This window comes from Phycodurus eques, chromosome 11 (genome assembly GCF_024500275.1).
Source record: "Phycodurus eques isolate BA_2022a chromosome 11, UOR_Pequ_1.1, whole genome shotgun sequence".
Taxonomy (NCBI): domain Eukaryota; kingdom Metazoa; phylum Chordata; class Actinopteri; order Syngnathiformes; family Syngnathidae; genus Phycodurus; species Phycodurus eques.
Window position 1 is genome coordinate 1,307,371 of NC_084535.1, and position 25,643 is coordinate 1,333,013.

A 25,643-nucleotide genomic window follows, 5' to 3' on the forward strand; every position below is an offset into this window, starting at 1 on the left:
CTGGGCAATCTGGCAAAAAAAAAGATCAAGTTTTTTTTCTTTTTCAGATCATCTGCTCTCGATCATTATCACAATTTTTTTCTAATTAAAAACAAATAATAATAGCCGGTTTTAAAGCATCTGCACTGAAAACTAAAGAAGTTCGTTTTTGTGAACAGCACTCCGCATAGTCAATATTTAAAACAGCAACCCCAACATGATATTGGCATACTAAGCAAATAAGCCAAAACAATTTGCAAATGTAGTCAAATATAACAACAATGCACTAGTTTGAAGTCCTGAGTATTTTTGGAGGTACAAGATAAAAAATTAACAAACTGCCCCCTCGTGGATGATGAAGACACCTTGGATTGATGTTTTTCCATTTTAAAAAACAACAGAATACGAAAAATGATGACAGGAATGACTGTTGCTTTGGTCTGGTGGCCTCACTGCCAGCAGTGGCTAACTGCTAAAGCTACGTGTGCTGTGCAGTGAGTGACAGGCTGTACTGACCGTGCTCGCATTTCACCGCTTTCCACAATCACTTGGGTGGTACTTCTTCAAATGAATAAACAGAGGATTGCCCGTTTTTGAGGGCCCCGACACACCTTGCACATCAGGTAGTTAATAGCGTTGCTCCATGTCGCTTTGGAGACAACACCACACAACCGGCAATGGAAACTCGCGGAACGGCCAGCCGCCTCCATCGCCGGTCCCGAGCACGGGCAAAGAGTGGCCGCCAAAGACGCGAGGTGGTCTGTGTGACGACAGTCGAGTTTTGATTTCGCTACGAGCCGGGCCTGCCGAGGAGGCGCGTTTTCTGTTTACTCCCACAACTGGCAACCGAAAGTGGAGCAGGAAAAGGATGACTCTGATTGGCTGTTGTCACGCACATTCCCACCTTGTTAGATCGAGGAAATACACAAATAGCTGATAATCGAGAGCGACGTGAAAGTTATCATAATCTTCAATCTCTCATATAATCGCTCAGCCCAGTCACAGACATATCTTATTAATTCTTTGCAAAGAACGATTAATATTATTGCCACACTGATGATCTGAGTATAATTGAGACGTTGCGATGAACAATATATCCAACTGTCCTATACTGCCCCTGGATGGCCAAGGTGCGCACACCAGAATGAGCAGCACCACTGAAGGAGAAAGTGTGACATAAACTGTTTCATTATTTTTAAATCTGATTTACTTATGTCGTTACTGTGTGTTTTAATAAAGTTTAATATTATAGAATGAACTTGAGGGTGTTATGTATAATGTGATTAGTGGCTATGCCCCACAGGTAGGATGTGACCTAGAGGTGAAAGAGACATTCTGGAAGGAGCTAGACGAAGTCGTTCTGAGCATCCCAGACAGAGAGAGAGTCGTGATTGGTGCAGATTGTAATGGACATGTTGCTGAAGGAAACAGGGGTGATGAAGAAGTGATGAGTAAGTACGGCGTCCAGGAACGGAACTTGGAGGGACAGATGGTGGTAGACTTTGCAAATAGGATGGAAATGGCTGGAGTAAACACTTTTTTCCAGAAGAGGCAGCAACATAGGGTGACCTACAAGAGCGTAGAGGTAGAAGCACGCAGGTGGATTACATCTTGTGCAGACGATGTCATCTCAAGGAGGTTACCGACTGTAAGGTAGTGGTAGGGGAGAGTGTGGCTGGACAGCATAGGATGGTGGTGTGGAAGATGACTCTGGTGGTGGGGAGGAAGATTAGGAAGACAAAGGCAGAGCAGAGAACCACGTGGTGGAAGCTGAGACGGGACGAGTGTTGTGCGGCTTTTCGGGAAGAGGTGAGACAGGCTCTCGGTGCACAGAAGACGCTTCCGGAAGACTGACTGGACCGCTACAGCCGAGGTGATCAGAGAGGCAGGCAGGAGAGTACTTGGTGTAGCTTCTGGCAGGAAAGGAGAGAAGGAGACTTGGTGGCGGAACCTCACAGTACAGGAAATCATACAAGGAAAAAGGTTAGCTAAGAAGAAGTGGGATACTGAGAGGACCGAGGAGAGGCGAAAGGAATACATTGAGATGCGACACAGGGCAAAGGTAGAAAAGGAAAAGGCCAAACAAGAGGCATATGAGGACTTGTATGGCAAGATGGACACTAAAGAAGGAGAAAAGGATGCATAGAGCTTGGCAGCAGGTTAGGGTGATTAAGGATAGAGATGGAAATATGTTGACTGGTGCCAGCAGTGTGCTAGCTAGATGGAAAGAATACTTCGAGGAGTTGATGAATGAGGAAAATGAGAGCGAAGGGAGAGTAGAAGAGGCAAGTGTGGTGGACCAGGAAGTGGTAATGAGTAGTAAGGGGGAAGTTAGAAAGGCATTAAAGAGGACAAACAATGGAAAGGCAGTGGGTCCTGATGACATTCCTGTGGAGGTTTGGAAGCATCTAGGAGAGGTGGCTGTGGAGTTTTTGACCAGCTTGTTCAATAGAATTCTAGCGGGTGAGAAGATGCCTGAGGAATGGAGGAAAAGTCTGCTGGTGCCCATTTTTAAGAACAAGGGTGAAGTGCAGAGCTGTGGGAACTATAGAGGAATAAAGTTGATGAGCCACACAATGAAGTTATGGGAAAGCGTAGTGGAGGCTAGACTCAGGACAGAAGTGAGTATTTGCGAGATACAGTATGGTTTCATGCCTAGAGGATGTTGTTGGAAAAGTACAGAGAAGGTCAGAAGGCGCTACATTGTGTCTTTGTTGATCTCGAGAAAGCCTATGACAGAGACAGAGGAACTGTGGTACTGCATGCGGAAGTCTGGAGTGGCAGAGGAGTATGTTAGAATAATACAGGACATGTACGAGGGCAGCAGAAGAGCGGTGAGGTGTGCTGTAGGTGTGACAGACGAATTTAAGGTGGACGTGGGACTGCATCAGGGATCAGGCCCTGAGCCCCTTCCTGTTTGCAGCGGTGATGGATAGGCTGACAGATGAGGTTAGACTGGAATCCCCGTGGACCGTGATGTTTGCAGATGACATTGCGATCTGCAGTGAAAGCAGGGAGCAGGTGGAGGAACAGTTAGAAAGGTGGAGGCATGCACTGGAAAGCAGAGGAATGAAGATTAGCTGAAGTAAGACAGAATATATGTGCATGAATGAGAGGGGTGGTGGGGGAAGAGTGAGGCTACAGGGAGAAGAGATAGTGAGGGTGCAGGACTTGAAATACTTGGGGTCAACCGTCCAGAGCAATGGGGAGTGCGGTCAGGAAGTGAAGAAACGGGTCCGAGCGGGTTGGAACGGGTGGAGGAAGGTGTCAGGCGAGTTATCAGAATCAGAATCAGAATCATCTTTATTTGCCAAGTATGTCCAAAACACACAAGAAATTTGTCTCCGGTCGTTGGAGCCGCTCTAGTACAACAGACAGTCAATTTACAGAAAACTTTGGGGGCATAAAGACATTGACAAAAAACAATTGTGCAAATAGATGCAGAGTCCTCTAGCACTTAGAGCAGTTCGAACGACTCATATTGCAATAGTCCGGTGCAATGACCGTTGTGCAAAGGGCGCCGAGACTTCAAGGAGTGTATGCGGTTCAAAGTGACGAGTAGTGCGATCATCTGGGACAATGTCGGTTGTGCAAATGTTACAGATACTCCTCAATCAGTGTGCAAATGGAGCAGATGCTACTCTGGCATGAGTGGCCAGTATATGCAAATAGTGCAGCATGGCGAGACAACTACAGTGAGTGCACGAGTAATACATAATTGGCCCCACAGAAATGTGACAACGAACTCAAGTCAAAAAATTGCCAGCTTGTTGTAATGGAATTATAGGTTAGGTGTTTAAGAAGTTGATCACAAGAGGGAAGAAGCTGTTGGAATGTCTACTAGAAGACTCTCTGCTAGGATGAAGGGCAAAGTTTAGAAAACAGTGGTGAGGGCAGCCACGATGGACGGATGAGAGACAGTGGCACTGAAGAGACGACAGCGAGCAGAGCTGGAGGTGGCGGAAATTAAGATGTTGAGGTTCGCTCTCGGAGTGACAGGGTTGGATAAAATTAGAAATGAGCTCATTAGAGGCATGGCCGAGGTTCGATGTTTTGGAGACAAAGTTAGAGAGAGCAGAGTCCGATGGTTTGGACACATCCAGAGGAGAGAGAGTGAGTACATTGGGAGGATGATGATGAGGATGGAGCTGCCAGGCAAGAGAGCGAGAGGAAGACCAAAGAGAAGGTTGATGGCTGTAGTGAGGGCAGTTGGTGTTGGAGAGGAGGATGCAGGAGATAGGCTGACATGGAAAAGGATGACGCGCTGTGGCGACCCTTAAAGGAGCAAGCCCAAAGGAAAAGAAGAAGATTATAGAATGCTATTTTACTCATTCAAAACATTACAGATTTTGTTTGGGGGGCTAGAACGGACTAATGGCATTTCCATTTCAATAAGTAAAAATGATTTCATTTGTGCATATAGGACATAGGATGTTTTTATTACTATGTTGATGTATTACTGGTGGAACTACAATGCATTATTGACTGCATTTCTGCTCACAAGATCAAAAACAATACACATTTTAGGGCTCTGTGTGTGGGGTGGGGGGGCCGGGGGGGGTAACATCGGCTAACTCAGCGAAGTCGACCACAAAAATTGGTCGATGTGAAAATTTCTGTCCTGAGGCTATAAAAAGCATTAATAAAAGCATAATTACGCCACCCAGAACATTTGGCCACTGCCCACGTTTACCACACGGACCTTCGTTGGAGACGGACGCACTGTTGGGTCAGTGAAAAACTTTGCCAAAAACGACACAGGAGCATATGTAGGTGATTTTTAAGACGCTGTTTGATGTGTAATGTATATTTAACATGACATATGAGTGATCTGAACGGTTGTTAGCAGTTTTTTCAACCTAAAATGTAATCGCTAGTGCGCCAAGCCTAATCGCAAATGCTAACCATTTAGCAAAGGCTGATTTTTTTGTCTCAAATTCTGTATAGAGTTTATACCATACACTCAGTACCAACATGTCCAGCTGTCATAAATGAGAATAAAATTAATGTTAGGGGTTAAAAAAAGTTTTTTTTATTGGGGGAGGAGCCATTATGAGACTACTCGATGAAATATCGATAGGATAATCGATTCTAAAGACATTCGATAGTGACAGCCCAAAACATTTGTAATACTGCTCGCTGAATCTTGAGTTGAAAAAATTCATATTTACAATGTATAATTTGTATTTTCTCTTGACGTGTGTGTGCTTGAACAAGACGGTTGGAGGTGAGAGAGATGTCGGCGTGAGGGAATGTTTGGAGGACAGACCGAGGTGAGAGACAGCACAGAGACACCACTCACTCACACACGCACGCACGCACGCGCGCGCACACGCATGCATGCACGCACGCACGCACGCACGCATGCACGCACGCACGCACGCACGCATGCACGCACGCACGCACGCACGCACGCATGCACGCACGCACGCACGCACGCACAAGGTGTAACTGACACAAAGAGGCAACTGTCGCTGTTTGTCAGCGTGGACAAGATGGACGGATGGGGAAACACACACAAAACAATGTGCCTTAACTGCTTACTTGCATGCGTGTGCGTGTGTGTCTGCGGACAAAAAGCTGCTGTCTTGTAAAAGACTGTAAGATGATATTGTTGGCCACTGCACAATTTGATACAGGATCACCAGCCAAACACATACACACGCACGCGCATGCACACGCATGCACACACAGTTTTGTAGAATCATCATCATCTTGTGTTTCAGCAACAACAACCACCCTGCTTAAACAGCACTTTGACACACACATTAACATACAGACATCCGGGAAAACATACATACATACACACACACAGACACACACACGGTCACATGAGCAAACAGGAAATGAGATCAGAGGTTATGAGTAAACAGCAGTCTGATAATCTGTCAGCATGACAATCAATGGGGGAGTGAATGAGTGAGTGTCAGAGTGAACTTGTGTGAGGAGAGTGGGTGAGTGATCGTCTAAGTGTGCGTTAGTGTGTGCACGCGTGTGTGGTGTGCCAGTGAGTGAGTGTGTGAGTGTGTATTTAAGTGTCTGTGCACGTGCGCGCATGCGGTTGCCTGTGTGTGTGCGTGCATGTGTGTCTGTTTGTGTGCGCACACATGTATGCGGTTGTGTGTGTGTGCCCGCATGTGTGTGCCCGCACGTGTATGTGGTTGTGTGTGGCTGTGGTTGTGTGTGTGCGCGGGCGCACGTGAGTGTGGTTGTGCGTACGGTTGTGTGCGTGTTCTTGTGTGCGTGTGCATGTGGTTGTGTGTACATGTGGTTGTGTGCACATGTGTTCGTGTGTGCATGTGTGCGCTCACCCATGCTGTTGGTGGAGCTGCACCACACGAGCAGACAGGCGGTGCACAGCAGGTTGAGAAAACCAAACAGCAGGATCCTCCACGACTGTGACACACAAACAAACCAAAGTGACACGTTGACATTCTATCATTTCATATTCTCACACTCACACACACACACACACACACACACACACAGACGATAACTCATCCTCGTTAACAGCCGCAACTCGTAATGACGACGCCAAGCTCACGTCTGCTTGCGAGTGGTCACGCAGAACCACACCACCGGAACCACGTGAACGGAACCGAGTAGAAACACACAAGAAGAACCACATGAGAAAGAATCCGACTCGCTCTCTCACCGTCGACGATCACATAACGCCGCTGAATGCGTGAGACCACGTCCAACCTAGCAGTCAATCAAATAACATTTCTACAACCTGGAAAAATGGATGCTGCTTCATCCAGCATCTTTCTTACACCTACACAAAACTGCATGCTTGAGCCACAAAAATATATCAGGCTAGAATATATCCCACTGGGTCATTATAGAGCTTCCCATGCCGCGACAACGAGGCACTCTAAAGCGACCACATCAGCGTGAAGCCCCGATACACACGTTGGCTATCAAGTCGGACATTATAAGAAAAAAATAATAATTTCACACCCCTCGCTCTTCGCTCTCTCTCTGTGCAACGTGGGCATTCACAGCCGACAACGAGGCGCAAAGCGCCCACGCCAGCAGAAGCAACAACACATACAAAGAGAGCAAACAACAACACACACAGGTGCATTTTCGCCCTGCTCTGCGGCAACAACGTCTATTACTGGAGATTATTCGGAGCCATTTTTCATCTCGCTGTTAATTACACTGTACTTCTTCCAGTAGAGCTCAGTGCTGCCCGGCATGTTGTGGCACAACTAGGTACTACATTGAGGGTGCACAACTTTACATTTGGACCTTGTTTTCTAGAGGTTCAAAAATGTATCGATTAATCAACAACTAAAGGATTATCAAATTTATGATGATCAATTAATCATTTAGAGACCTTGTTAAACTTAAAATTGTCCAAATACTGGGAATTTCAGACTCCCAGCAGTAAACATTCTCAGATTTCTGTAGTCCTCCATGATTACTTTTGTGTTGAATCCAAATAAGACATTAGCAAACATCTGCTTTTACTTTGCAAAATAATGACCAACATTGTTGCTGATTTTCTGACATGTTACTGACCAAACCAGTAACTGAATCATAATCAATTTGTGTTTGTGCACTTTTGCAGTGTCAATTTGAAATAATGTACTGTTTCTTATTAAAAGGATAGACAATCTGATTCATCAAAAAAAAAAAGAATCGATAGATTAATTGGTTTTTACAATCATCATTAGTTCCATCCATACTGTTTAGTGTAGACTATAAAAACCCATAAAAAAAAAAACAATTGCTTAAAAATCAGCAATATATGGGGGGTGCAAAATTGAACTGCGAAATAGCAGAGGTTCACTGAATCACTTTTGTATTATTATTGAAATATTGTCAAGAGAAGAAAGAAGCACAAACACACACCAGATGCAGCAGAACCACTGAGTGCTTTTCTGTGTCAGACGTACCAGAAACAAGAACTGTGCGCGTGTGTGTGTTCCTGTCAGATGGAGTGTGCTTCATACGCTGTTGTGCTGTGAAATCCACAATTACGCTGTGTGCTGTGTTATGACAGCGCTGAGGCGTATGGTGACAGCGCTAGCCGGACACACACACACGCAGACGCACGTGCACGTTTGTGGGCAAACAGAGTGGCGAGCTCCCCTCCCCCTCTTCTTTACCCGTTTGCCAGCAGGAAACGTGTCGTAATGCGGCCCTGCACTGCCGCCTTCTGGTCCGGCGCATGTACTGCATCAGGTACTACGGCCTCAGAAAAAAAACAGATTTTTTTTTTTTCAATCTGATTTCAATCGATGTTTCCACTTCACTTATTCAAAAAAAAAAAAAAAAAAAAAAAAAAAAAAGCAAATGGCACATTGAAATTACCGTCCACCGGCATACATTTTTGTCTTTTTTTTTTTTTTTTTTAAAAGATCATCCTGATGAAATTACTTGACAAAAATCTATTAAATCTCCAAGCCTTACCACACAAACATGCATGAGAACATAAATGCATGCATGACTAAATTAATGTATGGATGAATGAATGTGTGAGCTTAGTCGTCTTTAACCCATTCACAGACGTGGACGTTTCCATTCGTCAACTGCATCCAACAGTTTGCCTCTGATGTACAGGCACAGCTCAATCATTTGTATATGGAGTTAATATGAGTATTAATATTGTTAATATCGCCAAAGATTAGGTGGTAAATCTCTGCTTGTCACGTCAATTATGAGGAAGAGAAATGCAGACACGTTGAAGTTGGACAAGTTCATGCACCTCACACTCCAGCAGAGTACCGTAGGTATATGTATGCTGTAACCAGAGTATGTGTCACAGTAGGTAGGTAGTAGAAAGTATGTGTTGCGATCGTGACAAAAGATGACACAGTTCATGCAGTGAATGAAAACACTGTGTCAAAAAGTCGCCGATGTTCAACTCGAACCATGCGTCAACGTCGCCTTTCTTGGTTGTACAGTATATCTACAAATGAATATGTGTATTTTGCCATCAAAAGTGCTTTTTCTGTCTTGTTTTTGTTTTATAGTTTCACAAAAGCAAAAAAAAAAAAAATGTCAAGCAACTTGGCCGAGAATCTCAAACATAAATGAGTGAACTCCAACGCCTTTACCAATTTACATCAAGAGACAAGGACGTCAAACACGAACGAACGCGTACGCTGACATGCATCAAAACGAGCCGTCAATCACTCGGCGCATGTTTACGAGTCACGTGACCTTGCTGCCAATCAGGATTACCGATTACGGAACATGTTTGACCACATTCACCAAAGACAACATCAGTCGCTATTCATCACTCTCACTTTTACACACGCGCACGTATTTACCCGTCTGTCAGACTTGACCAATCGGAATTCTTGCAACAGTTTTCCGGGAAAAGACCTGTGTGTCTTCCTGAATGGATGAATGGTGCCCTGGAGGAGGTAAACATGACAATATTTCAGACGTTGCACTAAATATTTCATGTCACCTTCCATATAGCCATCGTGAAATTGCTGGATGAGCCGAGCAGGATGCATGACTTGTCTTACGTCGCCACCTAGAGGCGCGTTAGGGAATCTGTAGGCATCTACAGATGGGTCCGCTGTTGATCAGTAACAGCAGCAAACGATCTTGAAAATGCTCACGAACAACAGTAGTTCTCAAACGTTCTACAGCAAGTACCACCTCAAAAATATTTGTATCCCTCCACGTACCACCACAAAGGCCAACAATAATATACAGTACGGTTTTATAACTAGAAAGCACATTTACTGGACTCAAGTTAAATACAATTGAATCAATGTACTTGAAACAAAATGTGTACTTGAGAGGCAAAACATTTACTGTACATGCAAAGTAAAAAAACAAAACAAAAACAAAAAGTATGTGTCTGGATTTAAGAAGAAGTTTAAATAAGCTGTTGCATAGCTACAAACTTCATTATATGTTTGATTGTATTTCCTGTTTTAAATGCGGTCAACTTTCATTGTATTGATTCAGTAATTCTGTCACGTACCACTAGAGAAACCCCACGCACCATTAGTGGTACTCGTACCACATTTGGAGAAGTCCTGAACTAGAGAAGGTCATTTTGCTAGAAACAAAACACTCTTGGCTGAAACTGCCGGTCCAGCATCTGTAAGGTACGCGGCGGGCCGACCCGGCGCCACCATCGTTCGATGATAAAAACCACTTACCAGGACGTACGTGTCGTGCTTCTTCTTGTGCATGGGCGGCATGTCTGAGGACAAACACACACACACACAGTCAACATGGACGCACGCCATCACGAAGACTCACATGACCTGGAAATGTCAGGATCACAATTTAACTTAATTCATATGACGATAGAGGGCTGAGCGATTCATCAATTGTATCGATTAATTTGGGTTTATCTGTCAGGATGATTTTTTTCACAATTGTCCCATTTCTGTAGTCCTCCATGTAATCAAACTATCTATATGTTGAATCAAAATCTGACATTTACAAACATCTGATTTTACTTTGGAAAGCAATGATCAATATTTTTGCCGATTTTCTGACATGCTTGGGAGCAACCAAACCAGGAACTGAATAATGACCACTTTATGTTTGTGCATTTCCTGCGCTGTCAATTTGAAAAAAAAACAACTGTTTTTTAATGTAGGAATGACAATCATTTTTTTATCTAATCATTGAAAAATGAATTAATGGATAAATCAACTATTAAAATAATCGTTAGTTGCGAACCTAAAACGAACTACAAAAAAATACTTTTTTAAATGAACTATTATTTTCCATACACATTTTAACTTTAGTGGCGGCACAGTAGAAAATAAGACTTGTCAATTTGGAAGACCTTTTAAAATATGAGGGTTTTTTTTTTAATTAGCTTGTGTACCAAATGAAGTGACCGGACAGCGTCGACCCTCACTAGTCTCACTATTTTAAAAAAAAAAAAAAAAAAGTCAAAATGTTTTCCACTTAATCAAGTTTCAAACATTGTCATTGAGTGGGAAGGAAGAGTAAAAGCCAGTAAAGGAGACCCAGTTAGCAATGATCATTTAGCCTGTTAGCATAACAAACCGTGTTCGATGACGTCTACCGCCACCATGTCTGGTTTGTCCAGCGGGCCCACCTTCCGCTCGGTCACGCCAGACGGAACCACGTCGGGCTTGGGCCCCAACTTTCTGGGGTAAAAGTCGGCGACATTGTGGTGGTAGGGGGACAGCGCCGCGGACGCGGACATCGGCATCGAGTCCATCGCTTCCGCTTCTTCTTCGTCGTCGTCGTCGTCTCATTGAACACAAGCGCCGGGTTGTTATTCTGCCCCCTGCAGGTAAGTAGAAAACTACTTGTACATTCCAACAACTATTGTCAAAACGTACTCGTCCCTGACTGTTTTGACCAAGGTAAATAATTACAGGTTAGCACAACTGCCTCACAGTTCAAATCCCGGCCTCGCCTGTGGGCCGTTTGCATGTTCTCCCCGCGCCTGCGTGGTTTTTCTCCGGGGACTCCGGTTTCCTCCCACATCCCCAAAAACATGCATGGTAGGTTGACTGAAGACTCTAAATTGCCCGTAGTTGTGAATGTGAGTGCGAATGGTTGTTTGTTTCTATGTGTGCCCTGCGATTGGCTGGCGACCAGTTCAGGGTGTACCCCGCCTACCGCCCGAAGATTGCTGAGATAGGCTCCGGCACTCCAGCGACCCGCGTGAGGAGAAGCGCTATAGAAAATGGATGGGTGGATGGGTGGGTAGTTGTTTGAGTTACTGTAATAAATTGCTGCTATCGGTCGGTCGATTTTTGTCAATGATTCCATTTGTCTTATATTTCGAGTACAAATTTACAACGTGGAATAATTGAAAATAAAGTGTTGATTCTAGGCAAGCTGTAAATTGCTTGCAGTTGAAAGTGTGCCGCTGTTGTATCGGCGCCTTCCGAGTCAAGCCCATCCCACCAGCGAGCGCGCCAACTCCACGGGAAGTGCTTCACTTTGAAAGCGCCACGCGAGCCGGAAGTGCAATGCTTTGTCCGGTCTGCTGACTTGACTGCCGTCTGTCGCCATTAGTGACGTCACGAAGGCTGCCGCGGGACTCCAGCGCGTGCACGTCTGCTCGTCTTCGCACGCGCGCGCCAGGGTGGTAAGCGCGAGCACGTCTGTTTGATCGTGTCTTTTTTTTTCTCTATTGACTGAATCGATCGATCGATCGATCGATCGACGCCAGCTAGCTTCGGTAGCTAGCCAGTTAGGCAGCTCGCGTTAGCCGCTCCCGATTGACCTGTTACGCGCGCGCTGGTTCGTGACGTCATATAAATGGGCTTGAAATGTTTAAATGACATCACGCGTATGTGACGCTGCTTCTGCCACGTTAGCTGACAGCTGGTCGGTTTTGTTTTATTAAACGCTGCTAATCTAACCGTTGTCACTGCGTTAATATTGATAGAACGAGTGAATTTCCCGTGTGGATGAACAAAGTATCTCTCCAGTCACACTGAAGCATTGCAAGCCACGTGACTGGGTGGAACTTTGCGCTAATATTGTCCATAGGATTCAATGGAATGGACAATGAACTCCCGTTGAAGACATTCCGGACGCGCCCACAATGGCTGAAAATCCACCAAATAGAGAAATATGCTTGCATGGAGTTGCGCTAGGAAAAAAAGTACGTCTCCGTCAAAAATGATTCCTTCAGTGCCGCGGGCAAAACGTGCTTCCTTCCTCCACGTTTTGGGGCCCAAATCTTTCTTCGTTGAGGCAGTTTTTGCCTTTTAAACAAGGCTACAAACCTCAGCAGCTACTAGAACCGTTTACAACCAAATTGTTTAACCAAACCATTCTGCTAGCTGAATGCTAAAATGTAATGCAAAAGGCCATAGACAGGCTAACAAATTAGCATTGAAGTCATGCCAATTCCCAACCTTCAATCTTCTTCTAATTACTTCCAAAAATCAATTAAGCCGCCATCTTGCTTGTCAATCATCCAGCACCCGCCAGTCATGCAAGAAAAAGTTTGTTCGGGAGGTTCCTGTTCTTTCCACGACGGGGACCGCTCGCCGGACGCCCTCCGCGCCTACCCGGAGTACCCGCACGAGTACGGCGGCTTCAGCATCACCGGGACACTCCCGGCGGACCGCGGGGGGCGGAGCCCGACGGGCGGCGGGCGGGCGCCGCACGTGCGCTCGCTGAGCGACGGCAGGGAAGCCGCCCGCTTCCTGATATCCAGGAGGAGGACCCAGAGCGTGGGCGCGGGCACGCGGGCGCAGGACGAGCGGCACGCCGGCGGCGCCGCGCAGGTCGCGGCAGATGGCGGGAGAAGCGATGCCGTGACCTCGGACGAGGCGCGAGGTCGTCGCCCGGCTTTCCCTCCGGACCCGGATCTGCACGTAGACCCGGACCGGAACGCAGAGCCGCTCGGTGAGTCCGTCGAAGACCCTTTTCCGCAGTACTGTACTTTCTCCGATCACGTGACGTCATCAAAGCCCCCTTCTCCATTCCAGCCGGCATCATCGAAGAACTCATTTTCCATTCCGTATGAAATAATCGAAGAGCCCATCATTTTCCACCGCACACGGCATCGTCAGATTGCTTTTCACTACATTTGACCTCCACGACATCACCAAAGACGCATTTTCCGCCACAGATGACATCAAAGACCCCTTCTCCACGACACGACATCGTCGAAGAGCGCACTTTACTACATTTGACCTCCACGACATCACCAAAGACCCCCTTTCCGCAACGCATGGCGTCATCGAGGACTCGTTAGCCGTCAAAGATGCTCTATCGAAGAGACTTATTTTGCACGACTCGTGACATCATTTGATCAAAGAGCCCTTTTTCACTGCACTATACCGAGACGACGTCAAAGACCTTTTCACACCGCACGACATCGTCAAAGATTGCTTTTCACGTGACATCATCAAGAGCCCTTTTTCATAGCCGTCCTTTTGGCGCAGGGCGTGGCCGTTTTCCGGGCGCGGACGCCGCCTGGTCTTCCTCCGCGGCCGTCGGTCGCGGTCCCGGCGACGTCCTGCGGCGGCGGCTGGCCCGCGTCCGGACGGAGCTGGCGCGGGCCGACTCGCAGCTGCTGTGCGAGCGCGCCCGCTCGCAGCGTTTGTCCCGCCAGAGGCAGGAAGTGGCGGAGACGGAGCGGTCGTTGAGCCGGCAGGTGGACGTCGCCGTCACGGTGATCGCCGCCCTCAAGGAGCGGATCGACGCCTCCGAAAACGAACTCGAGCGACGGGAGAGGTAAAAGAACAAAACCCAAAAAGCTTCCTTTCATTCTTTTTACAATTTGTATTATGTATAATTCATTACATTACAATCTACCAATTAGTTGATCAAATAAAAAGCTCATTGTAAAATATGTTATTTATTTAACAATTTATTCCAATTTGTTTCACAATTTATAATGAAGTTAATGATCGTTAATTTAGCAATTAGTACAAAATTGGTCAAAACAAATGTTAAAAGTGTATGTATATAGAACATAGTTTATCTGAATAATAACATTATTTTTTCTTATTTATTATTAACGGTTATATTTAATGTAGAATTGATTTAATCAATACAAATTTGTTCATGTGTATGACAAAATGTAAGACGGTTTATTTTTACATTACAATAGATTTTATTCAAATCATTTTATTATTATTTGTATTTAGAAGTATTTTAATTACAATCATTTTCCAATAATAAGAGAAATACAAACATGTTAAATGCACCTGTGTAATTGTTTATTTTTCAACGTTTTTACTGTATTATTTCTGATGAATCAATGAACCAATTATTTCAAGAAAAACACGCAAACTCCACACAGGCGGGGCGCGATTTGAACCCGCAACCTCACAACTGTGAGGCAGATGCGCTAACCAGTATGCGCTTCAAATGTCAAATATTGTTTCAATTAAATAAATCATTCTCGTTTTTAATGTTATATTTTGTAATTGATTTCAGTATAATTAACCAGCCGTTTGTTGAGTACATTTAAAAAAAAAAAAAAACTGCGTTATGGCAACTTGTTGCTTTATGTAATATTTAAAATTGGATCCGTTAATTTAATGACATACATGAATGACAAATCAATTCAAAGAAATGGGGAAAAAAAGCCATTTTAATGGACAATTTTAGGAGAAACCGGTGAAATGACTGCAGGAGATATTGCACGCAGGTCCGTTGCTGATGCCAATGCTGCGCGTGGCTGCTTCGAGAACCCGATTCAAGTGCTCCTCGTGCTTGCAGGCAGGTGCTGACCATCCAGAAGTTTCTGGAAGCGGCCGCGCGCCAGGAGACCAGCGGAAAAGTCCGAATCCAGTTCTTCATCGAGAACCTGCTCAGACGCATCGCGTTGGCCGAGACCCTCTTGGAGAACTACCAGGTCCGAACCGAAACCGGAACCGCACGGGCGTCGGACTCGAACGCTAGAACTCGCTGTCGTGCGTCCGAGTCTCACGTGCGTCTTCTCTCCGCAGCCGCGCCAGACGCCGACCAACCGCAACAAACCTCACAGGATCGCCAAGAGCAGGTTGCGACACGGCACCCCAACATTTAGCAGTGGTTCTCAAACTTTTGACAACAAGTACCCCCAAAACTAAATCCTTAGCTCTCAAAGTACAAGCATCCCGACCAACATTCAAATCGTCGGAGGCCTCAGTGTTCGTCAAAAACAAGGCAGAGATCGTAGTCTGAAAAAGTACATCGAATATGACTCACTGTAAATCACACATGAGCATTATGCACAGTTTCAACAGTAATGCTGCGGTTAAATATGGGAAACGATGTACAACCCCAACTCCAATCAAGTTGGGACGTTGTGTTAAACAAATAAAAACAGAATCCAGTGATTTGCAAATCATGTCCAACCTATATTGAATTGAATACGCTACAAAGACGAGATATTTCATGTTCAAACTGATCAACTTGATAGTTTTTAGCAAATAATCATCAACTTAGAATTTGATGGCTGCAACACGTTCCCAAAAAGTTGAGGAATGCTCACCCAACACGTGTTTGGAACATCCCACAGGTGAACAGGCTCATTGGGAACTGGTGGGGGGGGGGGGGGGGAAATGTCAATCTTATGAGATTGAAGTTGTATTTTATTTTTATTCAAGAAAAATGTAATGTCATTAGAAAAACTGCCATATTTTTGGCTGATTTTTTTTCCCAAAAATATTTTTTTTCTTTTTATCTGAATTGTTGGGAAACATTCTTATACTTTTCAATTAAAAAAAAAAAAAAAGTCACCAAAAAAAGTCACGGTATGAGTTAGGGTTGGGCATCGTTTGAATTTGAGCGATTCCGGTTCCTTATTTCGATTCCGGTTAGAAACAATTCTCGATTCCGATTCTGTTAGGGGGCTGGGTCAAAAATGTTTTGTTTTAGCTATTTTTCAAATTGAACTAAAATTGTAATCATAGAAATTTCCGAAAGCAACTGAAATTTGATGAGACATTTTCCCCAGTAATGCAATGAATTACAATTACATTTTGTAATTTCCCCAAATTATGTTACGTAATCTTGTTAAATGTAATTAGTTACTCCCCAACACTGTTTGAAATGCATCACGTCAGCACACTTCCTTGACACCAATCACTATTTTCCAATTAGTTATAGCTTTGGCGCCATCTTGTGGCATCTGAAAATAATGCACAAAAAACACAACAAAGTGAATTTGTGAATAGCAAACTGTGTAACAGTGTCCTCTTGAAGACCTTTCCCTTTCGACGTCATTTTCCAATTGCTCCTCCAGGTCAGCGGGATGTCAGCTGTCGTCCGGTCTCCACGGCAACACGACCCCTCCGTCGGGCGACCAGCGCGACCGCGACCAGCGCGAGCGTCTGGCACGCGCGTCGCGCCTCTTCTGCCGACCCGAACGCCGAGACGACATCTGGAACCAGCGGCGGCGCTCGGCGGGATATCTGGCGTAACGTCGTCACGAGGGGGCGCTCTTCAGCGCCGCTAAATCATTTCTTGGGGGCGGTGGGGGGGCTCAAGGGCCACATTTGATTCTTAAAACAGACACATGGGCAAATGTGAATTATAATTCCAATTCAAATAATACAAGTTTAAATATTTTAGATAATTTTATCAAAACAATTTGAATTTTACTAAATGACAAATGGATTTGTTTTATTAATAATTATAGGTAAGGTATATAGGTAAGTTAAAAGTGATATGTAAAATATGATATATTTATTATCATTGATTCCTCAACAAATGCATTAATACAAAAATATATTTTAAATGTATAGAAAAAATTATTTCACCAATATAGTTTTATTATTTATGATAACTCAATATTTAATGAGACGCAGGCCCCTCCCCTTTTGTGGCCCACAGGCCATACATTGCCTGCCCCTGATTTCATAAAGTTGTTATATTTATATATAAAATGTCTTTGCATTCTTAATGTGATTATCATGAAGAAACATCCTGTGAAATCTTAGTAAGAATACCAATATTCGTGAAAAATCAAAATTAATGTTCATGTTGCGTTTTATCAGAGCATTTACTAAAGTCACATGTGACTTGTGATGATGTCATCATAGATTGCCATATCTATGATGTTACGTGTTGTTTCTCGATGCGCACCTTTTCTTGTTGATTGTTTTTGTCCAGGCCACATGTAGCACAAGCTAATGCTTCTAGAACATTCAAGTGTGTATGACAGGCCGGAAAGCACGTGACAGAGACAATCGGCACTTTTCATTGCTCAAGGTCAAAGGTCAAACAGAAGTAGTTGTTTGTACACTCCGTCCCGTAAACTTCACGTTGACAGTCGCTGCGAATCCACTTATTTATTATACTTGCATATTAAACAACATGCCACCGAAAGTGTCAGTGCTGTACTCTAATAACATTAATCTATCCACACGTGTTCCTATACAGGAGATACAGGAAGTCGGGGCAAATTTGGGATTTTTTAAAACTAACCCATTTGTCGTCATGCGGTCCGTGTTTAATCCAGGTTTAGTCCTAATTTAATAATCATTTCATGTAAGTTTAATGTTCATGGTTTCCTCTATATAGCTCAACTATCCTAAAAATCAAGCATTACATTCTCCTTAGGGGGATATCAAAGAAGAAAAAGAAAAACTTGCTTCCGGGTCGGCGGCACGGCGGGCGACTGGTTAGAGCGTCAGCCTCACAGTTCTGAGGACCCGGGTTCGATCCCCGGCCCCGCCCGTGTGGAGTTTGCATGTTCTCCCCGTGCCCGCGTGGCTTTTCTCCGGGCACTCCGGTTTCCTCCCGCGTCCCCAAAACATGCATGAATTGGAGACTCTAAATTGCCCATAGGCTGTGAATGCGAGTGCGAATGGTTGTTTGTTTGTATGTGCCCTGCGATTGGCTGGCAACCGGTTCAGTGCGTACCCCGCCTCCCGCCCGATGACAGCTGGGATAGGCTCCGGCACGCCCGCGGCTCAGAAAATGGATGGATGGATCCTTCCGGGTCAGTTTGGTCATTTGAGCGTCATTCCAAGTTTTAGTTTTGCAATTATGTCAACTTCAAACCTTTTGTTTTTTCCTGCGTTGTCAACAATTATGATCAATTATGCCCCCACCAATAAAAATCGCTTTCATGCCAACATTTTTTTCACATTTTTGCTTTCATGTAACTTTTTTCGTGCTCATGTCCACTTTTTTTCTCTACCAACATTTTATTGTATTTGTAGCTTTCCTGTCAACAGCATTCATTTTGGCCTTAAACTCACATTGTCTTTTTTTTTTCCTTTCATTGTCAGAAGTTTTTTTCACTTTTTTGCTTTCATTTTTCCCCAATCAGGATTTTTTTGGTGTTTGCTATAATACCAATATTTTCATTTACAATCATGTCAAAAATATTACGTTAATTAATATACATCCACTTTAAAAATTGTTACTGTTGTCAACAATTTCACTTTCATGTCAAACTTTTTTCGCTTTCATGTCAACATCTTCAGAAATGTTTGCGATCATGTCAACAAATCGCTTTAATGTAAATAAACGTATGCACTTTCATGTTAATTTAAAATTGTTATGTAAAAACAATTGTGACTTTGGGGTAAAAAAAGAACAAAAAATAACAATTCACTATCAAAAATCCAGTCATCAAAATAATTGCTCACATAATTTTTTTGTTTTCAATATGTCAACAATTTTTCCAATTTTTGCTTTTGTCTTTTTTTTTTACTTGGTATGTCAATAATGTATTAATGGTCGCTATGATTCTCATACCACGAGTTGTGAAAGTGAAAACAACATAAAAACAATTTGTATAATATTTCTCTCAAGTCAGACTTGACTGTGAAAAAATGTCTCCTTCCATTTCCAAAACACAACTCCTGTATACCTTCACATTTAGCGGGTTGTAATTTTGTATGACTTGTTTGATGTGTTCGAAATGTTCCAAAAGTAATGTCTTGTTTTTTGGCTACCAGTAACAGGTTCAAAGTTCAAGTGAGAAACCTCGTGCAAAACTGTGAACCGTTTTAATGCTCACTTGAAAGATGAGCCGAAAACTTGAAGTCTAAAATGAAATGCAGGTGAGAAACATGTAAGATCTCATGCAACCTATAAAAGTAATTTCCAGTAAAAAATGACGAGGAGGCGGCAGTGGCGTGTTGTTTTTCTCTTGTTCTAGAAGCTTTATTGGTAGATAATGTTTACATCTTACAACGCATTCCACAAACTTTTTCTGGTCACAATTTTTAAGTATGAACAAGTCGATCACACGATTCAAACAGATGCTGGAAGTTTATAAAGAGTTGAGCTCCACACATAATATGCTTTTTACGCCTTGCTTGTTGTTTCTCTTGTTGTATTGAAATCATTGGATGTTGTTGACGTGGCAGATTAATGTACGGTAAACGTGTTTCTTCCATCACTACATCGCGGCCATGACACCAAGACGACGACAGCCGAACGTTTTTCTAGAAAGATGAGCCTAGCGTGTTACTCACAAGCCATGAAGATGATGAAGATGAAGACGTCGGCAAATGCTCAAAAGCCCCGCCCACCTTCGGGCAGAAAACAAACATCCTCCACGAAGAGACAGAAGCCGGCTGGAGGGGGGAGATCAAAAATTAAATCTGGCCTGTCTAACTAAAGTGCTCGCAAGCAAACTCTCTTACAAAACAACAACAACAACAACAACAAAAGGTCTCAATCGGAAGTCACAAAACAACCGAGGGAGCGTGTGGCCTTCCCCGGCCGGGGGAAGCAGAGGTGGCGGGCGGGGGCGGTTCACACATCAAGCCGACCTTCTTTGTCTTCTGCCAGAAAACCAAAAGGTTCACAAGTGGAAAAAAAGTGTTTTTATTATTTGACAAATAAACTTAGAAGGACCACGCCTCCTCCCTCATTCCTTCACGTTCCCCCACTACATAGACAATAAACCCCCCTTCCTGTCCGTCCAGCCAGCCTCTTCTCCGCACTTTCCCACTTCATCTTCTCGTCACTCGGTTTTGCGTTTCATCCCAGGAACTTTGGCCTGGATCCTGGAAGACAAAAACACCAACGTAATTAAAGGTGGTGTCCCTCAAGGCTCCATTCTGGGCCCTCCGTCCATCACATCTTGTTAACATGGGAAACTTCTCCAACATTTCACATTTGTAGAAAAAAACTAACAACAAGGGAATGTTTAAACAAAAAGTGGTGTCCCTCAAGGCTCTATCTATTCTGTGGCCACAATACCAGGTCTTCTCAAACATTTGGGTGCAGGGGAAGATACATTTTACCAAGAACCCCCTTCAAAATAGTAACGCCAATTAAACATAACGACCATGTGCAACCCTAACTACCATGGGAATTATTTTTGGGAACAATTCAACCTAAATATTCACGACCTGTTTAATAGAAAAGGAACTTTTCACTGTCAAATCTTGCTGTTGTTCATATTTTTTTTTTACTAAAATCAATAACATCGTTTAAATTCTTCGCTTTTGCCAACCCTTTTTTTGCACACATTACAACTTTTTACTATAATGTGCAAAAAGAAAAAAATCACTGCCCTGTTAACTTAAAAAGGCCAACTACTTTTTTAAGGTTCCTTTTTTTTTGCCGTCATGTCAACAAGTTCTAAAGTTGCCACTTTTGTATATTTTAGGAAAGGAAAAAAAAAACAAACATCTTTTATGGTGACAATTTTGTTATGCTCACTATCAGAAAGAAATTTACTCTCGTTAATGTTTTTGATAACTATTGTACTATTCTGTCAACATATTTTCCGTGGTGACTTTTTAGGTCAATGTATTTTCATTACATCCATTTTTTGAAGGGCACTTTACTGCTTCTCAATTTTTTCCCCATGGTTTGTTTCCACTCTATTATGCCTACAATTTCAAATTGTCACTTTCATGTCAGCTATTTGACAATTATGGCAACCATTTATTATGGTTGTTTTGCTGTTCAAAAAATAAATAAAATCAAACTTTCCGGCAACATGAAACATTCGATTTCATTTCAAACTTCTTTTCATGTAAATGTTTCAAATTGTTGCTTTCCTGTCAATTGTTCTCGCTTTCACGTGAACAATTATTTACATTTCACTATTATCTCATTTATGGTCACTCTGATGTAAAAAAAAATATTTTGCCTTCATGTCAACCTTGTTTTCAGTTTCATGTCGAGTTTCAAAATTGTCGCTTTCATATTTGTCTTTTACTATCAAGTCAAAATATTTGTTGAACTCATTCTTACATTGTTTTGTGCACGACAACCAAATGTTCATTCACTAAGGACCGTGTTTGCATCCTCGTTTTAACAAAAGGGACATTTTCTTCCACCGAGATGAAGCCAAGTTTTTGAAGGTGACTTACTTTCCAATGACGTCTTTGATTTGGTTGTTGACGAGCGCCAGGTAATGATCGATCTGAGCCTGACACAAAATTCGAAAAAACAAGGTTACAAAAAAACTAAACAAGAATAGGAGCAATAGCACGAAATGGTGGTAAGGTGGATGTTAAAAGTCTCACCTGGTGTTTCTCGTAGATGATTGGACAGCTGAAGGCTCCGATGACGGCTAAAAAATAGAAGACGAAATCATCAAACGATAAACTGCAGTCGGCGCGGAAATTGTGTGCGTGAAGGCCGAAGAGCCGAGGCTGAACTGGAAATGCTGCAGAATTCATTGAAATGCAGGAAATGTACAATTTGACACATTAAGATCGGGGGGCGGGGGGGACCTCATGTATAGGATAGAGGTACATTTTGCCATTCCGGTGGGAATTCTCTGAAAATGTGGACTCGTACTTGAATATTGAACATTTTCAAGTGAGAATGATTTAAATTGGTTGGTTAAGAAACCGAATTTGAGGGGAATGCGTTAAATGAGCTTTTTCTGAGGAAAAAGTGAGAATTCAGGAAATGTGAAAAATAGTTGCCAGGATGTCCTGAATGAAATGATGGACTCGCCCCTACATGTCAAAATTGGAACTAAACCTTCTATTCATGTTTGCACTTAACCTGAACATGATCAAATGCAGTTCGCCCACTCTAGCGCTCAGGGTCTCAATTTTGGGTGGAGAATGACATATGAGACTGAATTAGGCTAATTGCTCCACCAGAGCGAAGTTTACTTTCCCTAGGCCTTTTAAAAGGATCGTATGTTTCCATTTCTTTGTTTTTGGACGGCAGGTTCGAAAGTGTCGCGCTCACCCAGAATGGCCAGCGTGAGTCCGTTGAAGAGCGCGCCCACGTAGGTCAGGATCCACATCAGCAAGGCGAACTGGAATCGCACATTTTGGTTTTATTTTTGTCGGACAGCGTGTTAAAAAGTCCGAGAGCGAGGAGGAGGAGCATCTTCCACCTTGATGGAGTCCACCAGGTCCTCGACCAGGAAGAGACGCCTCAGCTCGCTGACGGTCTTGTTGATTTTCTCCAGGAGGACGTCGCCGTACTTGTGCGCCGTGTCCTCGGACAGCGCCACCTCACGTTCCAGGTACTGCCTGCGACGCACCGTCGTGCCACGCGGACGGCAATCGATCAGTCAATCGACAGATCGAACGGGTCGATGGATCGGACGCCGCCGTGCCCGCGGATCTCATTACCGGACGTACGCGACGCACAAAGAGCCACTCACTTGAAGGGGTGTCCCTCGTCGGACTTCTGGATGGCCTGCAGGATGCCTTTGTAGATGCGGAAGCAGACGGTGACGGAGAGCAGCGCCAGGCCGACGTAGGAGCACACGCTGACGATGCTGCACACCGTCAGCGACAGCAGCAGCAGCAGCGCCGCCCCGAACACCACGCCGGTGGTCTTCAGGTCGCGCCAGTACACCAGATCCGCCACTGGGGACGCCAGTAAAACACATCCACGTTATCATTCGTATTGTTAGACATCACGTTGAAATGAAATGTTCAAAACCGTGCTTTAAATGAGTCATCGCGGAACGAAAACGCTACCGTTTCCATTTGAGGGAAACTATCGTTACATTTTGCAGTCAAGCCTGGCCAGCTATTGAAGGGGGAAGTAATTGACGCCTCCCAAAAAAGGTTTTGTAGTAGTCACTTCTTTCTGGATTACTTTTAAGTTGACTAAATTCACATTTAGTCTTTACGATTTAAGTTCACCCCCCACCACCACCACATTATTTAAGCGCAATATAACTGTTCAAACCGTGCATGGTGTTACAGTGGCTAACAAAAATATTAAATACACTTGAAGAATAAAAGCCCAGTATTTTTGAGGTAGTACTTGATGTAAAAGGCTTGAGAACCACTGGCCTATATTAATAGTTTTGAACCGTAAATAGTGTTCTCCATTGGCCTCACAGTTGAGAATCATTCACTCATTCCTTACTCCCTCGATCGTTGACTTTGGGGCTTAAATGATTCATCCAGTACGCTCGAAACACATGGGAATTATTTTATACAAACCCCGATTCCAATGAAGTCGGGACATTGTGTTAAATTTAAATAAAAACAGAATGCAATGATTTGCAAATCATGTTCAACCTATATTCAATTCAATACAGTGCAAAAACAAGATATTTAATGCTCAAACTGAAGAACATTTTGGGGGGGACGGGACGAGACGAGACGACGACGACTATTGACAAAATTTGAGTTCGATGGCCGTCACGCGCTCCCAAGAAGCTGGGACGGCGGCATGTTTACGACCGTGTTACATCTCCTTTCCTTCAACAACACTCAACAAGCATTTAGGAAGGTGAGGACACGAATTGCTGAAGCTTTGTACGAAGAATTCTTTCCCATTCTTGCTTGACGTACAGCTTGAGTTCCTCAACAGTCCGTGTTTTTCTCCATTGTGGTATTTTGTGCTTGATAATCCAACTGCACAGGTTTTCAATGGGAGACAGGTCTGGACTGCTGGCAGGCCACAGTCTCATACTCGCACTCTTTTACTAGCGAGCCACGCTGTTGTAACACGTGCACAATGTGGCTTGGCATTGTCTCGCCGAAATAAGGAGGGACGGCCTTGACAAAGACGTCGCTTGGATGGCAGCAGATGTTGCTCCAAAACCTGTATGTAGTGCAAGTTTCAGCATGAATAGTGCCATGGGCACTAATACACCCCAACACCACCACAGATGCTAGCTTTTCAACTTTGCGCCGATAACAAGCCGGATGGTCCTTCTCCTCTTTGGCCCGGAGGACACCACGTCCGTGATTTCCCAAAACAACTTGAAATGTGGACTTGTCAGACCACAGCAGACTTTTCCACTTTGGGTCATTACCTCTCAGATGAGCTCGGGCCCAGAGAAGCCGCCCGGCGGCGTTTCTGGCTTTTGTTGATAAGTTACTTTCTTTACTTTGCATGGTAGAGTTTTAACTTGCATTTGTAGACGTAGCGACCAACTGTTAACTGACAATGGGTTTCTGAAGTGCTCCTGGGCTCTCGTGCAGGCAATATCCTTGACACGATATGACAACGTTTTTTTAATGCCGTGCCGCCTGAGGGGTTGAAGGTCACGGGCATTCATGGTTGGATTTCTTCCTTGCCGCGTAAGATTCTCGGAATCATTAGATAATATGGACAGTAGATGATGTTATCCCCAGATTCCTTGCTATTGTAGGTTGAGAAATGTTCTTCTTAAACTGTAAGGCTATTTGCTCATGCGGTTGTTGACAAAGTGGTGAACCTCACCCCATCTTTGCTTGTGAACAACTGAGCCTTTCGGGGATGCTCCTTTTATACCCGATCATGACACTCACACCTGTTTCCAGTTAACCTGTTCACCTGTGGAATGTTCGAAACCGTTTTTTTTTTTTGCATTCCTCAACTTTCTCAGTCTTTTGTTGCGCCTGTCCCAGCTTTTTGCGAATGTATAGCAGGGGTCAAATTCTAAATGAGAGAGAGAATATTTCCCAAAAATAAAACGTTCATCAGCTGGAACATGAAATATCTTGTCTATGTCATATATTCAATTGACTAGATGTTGAAAATGATTCACAAATCATTGTATTCTCTTTTTATTTACGTTTGACACAACATCCCAACCTCATCGTAATTGGGGTTTGTAGATTGTCGATTAAAAATCCCGTTGTAGTGATTAAGGAGTATAGTAAGAGTAAATTATTCCGAACGCATTATTCGCTCATTCCCAACTCCCCTATCAGTATAAAGGGATTTATATACAGCGGACTATACAGTTGACTCTAGGGTTGAAACGATGACTCGACTACTCACTATATCGGGATTTTAAGTGTGGACGATGGTTCACTTACTGTTGACAAGAGTTCTGTTCCAACGGCATTGGCATAACCCGAAATTGGACATAAATTGGAACTTGTCATATT

The 25,643-nt window shown here is 43.7% G+C and overlaps 3 protein-coding genes across 9 annotated transcripts in view; 1 reads left to right on the forward strand and 2 right to left on the reverse strand.

Annotated features, from left to right (window-relative positions):
- The window catches only part of slc30a6 (solute carrier family 30 member 6), a 40,893-nt gene extending 29,071 nt beyond the window's left edge, over window positions 1-11,822 (reverse strand). The window contains exons 1-4 of the mRNA XM_061689386.1: window positions 10,984-11,822; window positions 10,116-10,159; window positions 9,264-9,350; window positions 6,291-6,375 (exon numbers count right to left, since the gene is read on the reverse strand). Of these exons, the coding sequence (XP_061545370.1) occupies window positions 6,291-6,375; window positions 9,264-9,350; window positions 10,116-10,159; window positions 10,984-11,161 (394 nt within the window). The 5' untranslated portion in view covers window positions 11,162-11,822. The remainder of the gene's footprint in view (window positions 1-6,290; window positions 6,376-9,263; window positions 9,351-10,115; window positions 10,160-10,983) is intronic.
- A 103-nt stretch (window positions 11,823-11,925) lies between these two features.
- znf365 (zinc finger protein 365) lies at window positions 11,926-19,953 on the forward strand. 2 transcript variants are annotated; one of them, XR_009769405.1, is made up of 7 exons: window positions 11,926-12,043; window positions 12,888-13,317; window positions 13,860-14,151; window positions 15,145-15,280; window positions 15,375-15,427; window positions 16,655-18,355; window positions 19,323-19,953. XR_009769405.1 is itself a non-coding variant. In XM_061689388.1 (6 exons), exons 2-6 carry the CDS (start codon window positions 12,900-12,902, stop codon window positions 16,830-16,832), a joined length of 1,077 nt encoding a protein of 358 aa, XP_061545372.1. In that variant the 5' UTR covers window positions 11,926-12,043; window positions 12,888-12,899; the 3' UTR covers window positions 16,833-19,953. The 2 variants fall into 2 exon arrangements, 1 of the variants encoding a protein (XP_061545372.1); XM_061689388.1 differs by having other exon boundaries at window positions 16,655-19,953.
- The window catches only part of LOC133409421 (reticulon-4-like), a 30,293-nt gene continuing 24,155 nt past the window's right edge, over window positions 19,506-25,643 (reverse strand). For all 6 annotated transcript variants that reach the window (XM_061689379.1, XM_061689380.1, XM_061689383.1 and 3 more), the window contains 6 exons: window positions 22,964-23,171; window positions 22,691-22,829; window positions 22,540-22,609; window positions 21,858-21,904; window positions 21,702-21,760; window positions 19,506-20,381 (listed from right to left, as the gene is read on the reverse strand). In XM_061689379.1, the coding sequence (XP_061545363.1) occupies window positions 20,339-20,381; window positions 21,702-21,760; window positions 21,858-21,904; window positions 22,540-22,609; window positions 22,691-22,829; window positions 22,964-23,171 (566 nt within the window). In that variant the 3' untranslated portion in view covers window positions 19,506-20,338. The remainder of the gene's footprint in view (window positions 20,382-21,701; window positions 21,761-21,857; window positions 21,905-22,539; window positions 22,610-22,690; window positions 22,830-22,963; window positions 23,172-25,643) is intronic.